The 7,123-nt window shown below is 37.3% G+C and overlaps 1 protein-coding gene across 1 annotated transcript; it reads left to right on the top strand.

Moving 5' to 3' along the window:
* Nucleotides 1–180: 180 nt before the first annotated feature.
* On the top strand, nucleotides 181–7,123 carry cahz (carbonic anhydrase). The gene is made up of 7 exons (XM_024273482.2): nucleotides 181–352; nucleotides 1,953–2,150; nucleotides 3,600–3,718; nucleotides 4,009–4,101; nucleotides 4,237–4,299; nucleotides 4,413–4,568; nucleotides 6,886–7,123. Exons 1-7 carry the CDS (start codon nucleotides 319–321, stop codon nucleotides 7,003–7,005), a joined length of 783 nt encoding a protein of 260 aa, XP_024129250.1. The 5' UTR covers nucleotides 181–318; the 3' UTR covers nucleotides 7,006–7,123.

Below are 7,123 nucleotides of genomic sequence, written 5' to 3'. Positions count from 1 at the left end.
GGATGGATGATGGATGGGTGATCGATGGATAGATGATGGATGAATGGACGGATGATGGATGGATGATGGATGGATGATGGATGATGGATGGATGATGGATGGATGATGGATGGATGGACCTCCACATATAACGGAGGAGGCCCGGGGTGGAGGCTCGGAGGTATGCCCCGGTGCGCCGCCGCTGGTCGGCCGTCCTTATCTGCAGACTGACAGAGGACCCTCCGAGCGAACCCGGCCCCTCAGCCCGAGCCTCTATAAAGAGTCTCCAGGCGGATTCTGCGCAGTTTCTTCTCATCCGTTTGGACAGAGCAGACAGTCATGTCTCACGCGTGGGGCTACGGACCAGATGACGGTAAGACCTGCGGGTCTCTGCTCCACAGACTCTCACTTATTATAGGAACCCAACAAAGTTTTTCTCTTTTCTTATTTTTATTTTTTAACCAGAGTTTATGTGTGAAATTGTATTTTACTTATTACAATGGTAAATGTAGATGCCAGTTATTATCCGTTTGCAAAACGTATAGATTTACGGTTTTTATATAACATGATATTCATATTTACCTTAAACGTATAAACTATGTGCATGTATAAAAACAAAATAATATAAGTTATGTGTTAAATTTGAGCTAAAAATAACTTTAAAAAAGTATTTGAGTTTGGATTTCAAAATAAAGTAACCTATTAGCAAAAATGAAGCAACAGAAAACGCGCGTGAATGTGATTTTATTCATGTTAAATATAAAAAAAATACAGTCGAGTAGTATGTCCGAAGTTCAAACCCTGAAAAAACCGTATCTTTGTAATTGAATCACACCAAATGGACATTTAGCTAAACTGTATTTTAACTTTGAATGATTCAACAAGCAAATAAAAAAATATTTCCTAGTTATCATTGTAAAACAGTCTAAAAACAGTTCCAAAACCATATTTTTCTTTATAAATATAAATTTATTCTATTATTATTATTATTACTGTAATATAATCTAATATAATATATATAATCTTTATATATCCAGATAAGTCAGATAATAATTATTGTTTTCAAATGGGGCCTGGTAAGAGCAGAAAACTTTTTTTTTTTTTTTAAATAAACAGAGTAACACAAGACAATCAGTCCAATCTTTTGATTATTAAAATAATTAGATTTGATGCTGCAGTCTGAAAGGATAAGGAGGAGTTTGATTCAGAGCAGGTGTACAGCGGCAGGAAGAATGGAAAAACTGGCTTAAATATCCTTTGTACTATCCTGGGAACGTAAATGTTGGGAGACGGGTCATTTGGAACCCTCAACTTAGTGCGCCAAACTTTTTATTATTATTATTATTTGGATTTTCACTGGTGTCCAAGGCACCACATTAAGATCCTGTCTACCTTCGTCATGGTATAGATAATATGTCAATGTAAAGGTGTGGACCCCAAACATAGCACAAGAAGGAGAAAGTCTAAGGAGAATAAATAAATAAATAAAATACAATAAATAAATAAAAATGCCAAATATTTTTACACAAATAGGGGAAAAAAAGACATTTTTGCAAATTAAGATATGTAAAACCCAACATCTGGTCATTGGAAACATAAATCTGTCTTCACCTTGAACTTTTTAAATCTTCTGTTTGGCTGAAAACAATTTAATCTTCTGCATCAATGATTCCTAATCTATTTTTCTTTGAGATATTTGCTTCAGTTAATTTAAATTTAAGGAAAGATTATTTATTTTGATGCATATTTAAATGTGTTCCTGTTTTGGACAAAAAAGGTGTAATTTTGTATTCTTTCACTCTCAAATAAATCACATTTCAAGTCATTTTTTTTCCAGCTGAAAGTTAAAAATGTGAAAATCTCTGATGCTGATGCATTTAACAAACGTAACCACCTCTGAAAGTTACAGCTTTTGTTCCAATCCTTTACCCAGTGATGTGTCAAAGCTGTTTTTTTTATCGTTTCATCTGAAGGACCCAACACCTGGGCAGAAAGTTTTCCTCTAGCTAACGGGCCCAGACAGTCGCCCATCAACATCGTCCCCAAGGAGGCCCAGTTTGACCCCTCCCTGAAGCCTCTGAAAATCAGGTACGATCCCAGAGACGCCAAGGGCATCCTCAACAACGGACACTCCTTCCAGGTGGACTTTGTGGATGACACCGACAGCTCCAGTAAGAGCAGCTCACACCCCCATTTTAGCCACATATTCATAATCATAAGAGTTAAAGTTTTCATTAGAGTTTTACTACTTAACTGATGGGTTTTTCCTCCAAACAAACAACTAACATAGAATGAAATGTGACTTTTTTCCTTCTTTTTGGAAGATAGAGAAACTCAGACACAGATCTGACTTTGTGTAAAGGAAGCAGTTGGACGGATGGCGTCCTCTCCCCCCGCTGTCCTTTTATCACATTTGATTCTTTATCTGAAGCTTAGCAGATGCTTGCAGCCTCGCCCTGACAGATGCAACGTCTGTCCAACCGTCATCCAGCAGTGGGCACAGCTGACGAATGATGGGGTTGACACTCGCTTCTTACATCCAATAGTTTTACTTTTGGAAAACATTCATATTTACTTACTCCTTTAGTCCTAAACAAACATCATGAGGCTTAATGAGAATGTGGTGAAGAGACCGAAGAAATAATCTCACCTGCAGCTCTTCTAAATACATGAAATACCATCTACTGTGGAAGAAAAACTACTATTGTATAATATATATCTGGATACTTCCATTGTCTTTTTTTGATTCAATTGATGTGATTTTTGGATCCTCAGAAGATTCTTTTTATTTATCTCCACATTAACCCTAGAACACTTTCAGTATAAAATGTTAAACTGTCACTTTACAATATTATAATTACTTGATATAATACACCCAGTAAATAAAGTATTTGTCTCAAAAAATAGATCCAATTGAGTAGTTTTTCTTTTATTTTCAACTGTGGTTTATGTAACAAAATTGAAAATAAAAACATAAGAAAAACCAAAAAACATGCTTGAAAATTACTGAAAAATTAGGAATTTAAAAAAAAATCCCAAAAGTAAAAAAATAATAATACAGGGACCCATGACACTCAGAAAAATGCAACAATGTAAATACTTTTGTTCAGGTGAAAATCATCCGGCGATAGTGCTTAAGGGTCAAACAAATACACTTACTTTTATGGAGCAAAAAATATTGTTAAATAATTGTATTAATTCATCCAAAACTTTCAACTTCATTTTATTTGAGTTGACTTTTACATTTTTTAAACCCAAATCCTTTCTAAAAATCAGTATGCTTACAAAGCTGTGTTGAGTATTTGATGAAAACCAAAGAAACTTTGAAAAAACTGCAAGAGTTTAATATTTTAAAGCAAGATCATCAGTAGTTTCCTTACATTACCAGTAAAGACTCACTTAAATGTGGTTGAAGAGAGAACCTCCTTTTGTGTTTGGAGTCTTTCACTGTCATGATGCCCATTAAAGTAAAACCGATTATGAACAAACGTAGTATTTACAAATTAAACAGTCATTTCTAACTAAATCACTCTTAAGAATGCATTTCTCTTCCAGGCGATTCCAAGAGCTGTCCTTCCCTGACAGCATCCACAGTGATTCTGTTGTGTTTTCCCAACCAGCTCTGACAGGAGGTCCCATTTCTGGAACCTATCGATTGAAGCAGTTTCATTTCCACTGGGGAGCCAGTGATGACAAGGGCTCAGAGCACACCATCAACGGCATCAAGTTTCCTTGTGAGGTATGATGCACTGACCTGACTGCAGCTCAGGCGTATATGGAACTCTGCTTACTCTTCAAATGAAAAAGACACGAGGTAGTCATGATACTTTCACAAAAAGGACTTAAACGTGTTTCCATGGCATCACATTGCCAATTAGATTAGTAAACTATCGGTAGAAACACATTTTTAACAGCCTAACTAATAAAAATGTTGCAAAAATTCTTCATTTTGATGTTAGATTGGTAGACTGATACAGTTATTTGGCGTTACTGTTCCCCAGCTGAGAGACTCCTTTTTGTGTTTTTTAGCTTCATCTGGTGCACTGGAACACCAAATATGCCAGCTTTGGAGAGGCTGCAGACAAGCCTGACGGCCTGGCTGTGGTGGGAGTCTTTCTGAAGGCGAGGATTCGTTCCTCATCAGCCTCGGCTTGAAAGGAGGCCTCGAGTGTTGATGTCTTCGGGATTTAAGAAGAAATAGAGACTGAATTCTAAAAGCATTCTTAAAAATATTGCTTTTCTTGGTTTTGAACTTAGATCGGTGCTGCCAACCCAAAGCTCCAGAAAGTTCTGGATGCGCTGGATGCTATCAAGACCAAGGTACAAATGGGAATACCAACAGGATTAATGCAGAGGATTTTATAAAATTTATAAATTGTGTTTTTTCTTTACTTGAGCCTTAATCTTTATTTTTTTTTCCTGAATGTCCGTAGGGAAAGCAGAACACCTTTTCCAACTTTGATCCAAAGACTCTTCTTCCGGGCTCACTGGATTATTGGACTTACGACGGCTCTTTGACAACCCCGCCCCTCTTGGAGAGTGTCACCTGGATTGTTCTTAAAGAGCAAATCAGCGTCAGCCCTGCGCAGGTAACTTAACTCTTAACCAACACACCAGTAGGTTTGTGAGTAAAAAAATAACAATTCCAGGGTTCAGACACCAAAGATCCTTTTTTTTTTAAATGATCCTGGTTTTACATCATGCCAAAAAAAAGACTATTGAGGCGTATTGATGCATAAATGGATCAATTCTGCTCCAAAATTACTCTAATATGGCATCCATTTGAAAACAAAATCATAATTAATTTGATTTTTTATGGCTGAAAATAAATTTAGGCGTCATGGGGTCAAGACACATAAGGCAAGACTGAGGAAGAACAAACAGCACAGGAAAAATGTGCAGTTCCAACAACTGTCCATTTGGGGGCAGTATTGTACAAATCAAGCAGTGACCAGGATTTAATGGCAAAATAACAACAACAACAACAACAACAACAAAAGAAGCTGAAGTTAACCTGATTTATTCTTGCACAAGAGACCAGGACAACAAGGGGCTTCAAGTTTTACTTCAACCACATGGGGACACTTTCCATTGTTTCCAGTCTCAAGTTTTGGGAAGTGCAGAAGCCGGGATCAGAAATCTGCTGTAGAAAAAATCACACGACCAAAATACGGGGTGCTCTGAAATCCCCAAAGGGAGTAGCTAACAGGACAAGCAAAGCTCTTCACCACATGTGTCAAAGTCACCGGGGTCCGGGTCCGGCCCGCCGGGTAGTTATACCCGGCCCTCCAGATCATTTTATTCTATTGTTATTAATGGCTCGATGTTATCTTGTGCTCATTTCTAACTTGTATTATTTTGACAAAATAGAATGGAAGGTAAAATATTGAAAGTTGTTTGAGGTTTAAGTTGATTTATTCTGGAATAATATTCCTGACTTTTTATTATTCACAATTATGTCAAAAAGTTACGGTTTTAAAGTTTTTAAAATCGGCATTCTTTTTGAACTATTTTGACATTTACTTGGCTATTTTGGAGTTTAGCTAAAATTTCAGCTACATAGCTGTTTTGGCGAATTTAGTCTTATGGTAAAAATGTTTTAGGCTGTGTGGAGTTAGGCTAATTGATAGGGTTATACATACATTTATCAAGTATGTATAACCCTATCACTAATATTAACATGTTTTTTATTGTTTTTAGGCTATTTTGGAGTGTAGCTATTTCTTCAGCTAAATGCTAGCTGTTTTGGCTAGCCTAGTTTTTTTTTTTTTTTTAGTTTTTAAGGCTTTAGCATTTAGCTAATATTTTACCTGGCTATCAGCTTTAGCGTTTTTAGCCATTAGCTCCAGTGCTTTTACCTATCAGGTTTAGCATTTTTAGCTAATAATTTCTGCATCTTCAGCTATCAGCACTAGCATCTTCAGCGGCCACATTCAGCTTATAGCATTAACACTAGCATTATCACAGGTAATACTATATATGTAGTTCATAATTAGTTAAAAAAGTTCCCATTGTTCCCATTAAATCAGGGGTCCCCAACCTCTGGGCTACAAACCAGTACTGGTCTGAGGGTGCTTGGTACAGGGCAACAGATGCTAACCAGTGGTCCCAATCCTCGGGACACAGACCGGTACCCTACCCAATCCAGTAATGGTTCAGTGTCTGTTACCACGTCTGATAATGCGTCCTGAAGGTTACATGATTTAATAGGAACAGCTAGAACGTCAAAAAACAACGAGTTGGGGACATCTATAAGTGACGCGGAGGGGACCTGAAACCATACCTCCATATTTGACGAGTTGGGAGTGAGAATGTTAAAAGTGAACTGACTGAGGTTACAGAAGAGATTCTTTCTCTTCCTCTTATCATTGTCATAAATAAAAGAAACCATAAAGTCCAAAACGTTAGCTATTGACGCCCTGCAACAGACTGGAGACCTGTCCATGTTGTAGCCCATCTTCGCCCAGCAGTAGCCATAGGCTCTGGCGACCCCATGACCCCTAAAGGAATACAGCAGATTAAGAAAATGGATGGATGGATCAGCTATTGTCATCTCTACATTTTTAAATAGTGAGGTTAACGATAATGATGTGTCAGTTACTTTTGTCAATGCAAAACCCTTACAATCACCAAAATACTTCATCTAAAATGTATATATACAGTAGATGTGTGTAAACAGGATTTCCCTACTTTCCACTGTTCTTTTGTCTTGACAGTAGAACATTGTTTTACTCAAGCCCCAAAAAACACTAAGTGCAAATGTTGTTGATGCACCTAAAAGCAAGTCAGTCGTTTAATATTATATACTTTCCTTGACTTTTATTCATCCAATTAAAAGAGTTAAATTGTAAATAAAATCCAGTCAATTTTTTTCTTTTAAACTGTTTTTTATGTTTGTTTCATTAGATGGTCAAGTTCCGGAGCCTCCTCTTCACTGGGGACGGAGAGCCCGTGTGCAACATGGTGGACAACTACCGGCCTCCTCAGCTCCTGAAGGGGCGTCAGGTCCGGGCCTCCTTTAAATAAACACGCCCTCTGTCAAGCCTCCTGCTGCTTGATGAATGTTTTATCTGAAATGTTTTCCACACATGCAACTTCTTCATTCTCACTTTCAATTTCATAAAAATTCTCTTTTTCCCCCAAA

This window comes from Oryzias melastigma, linkage group LG17 (genome assembly GCF_002922805.2).
Source record: "Oryzias melastigma strain HK-1 linkage group LG17, ASM292280v2, whole genome shotgun sequence".
NCBI lineage: Eukaryota > Metazoa > Chordata > Actinopteri > Beloniformes > Adrianichthyidae > Oryzias > Oryzias melastigma.
This window is presented reverse-complemented; position numbering and strand designations above follow the sequence as displayed.

Coding starts and splice junctions, on each gene's coding strand:
- cahz (XM_024273482.2), top strand. CDS start 319: ATGTCTCACGCGTGGGGCTACGGACCAGATGACG. Junction 3,719..4,008: donor GCATCAAGTTTCCTTGTGAG/GTATGATGCACT, acceptor TGTGTTTTTTAG/CTTCATCTGGTGCACTGGAA. Junction 4,569..6,885: donor TCAGCGTCAGCCCTGCGCAG/GTAACTTAACTC, acceptor TTGTTTCATTAG/ATGGTCAAGTTCCGGAGCCT.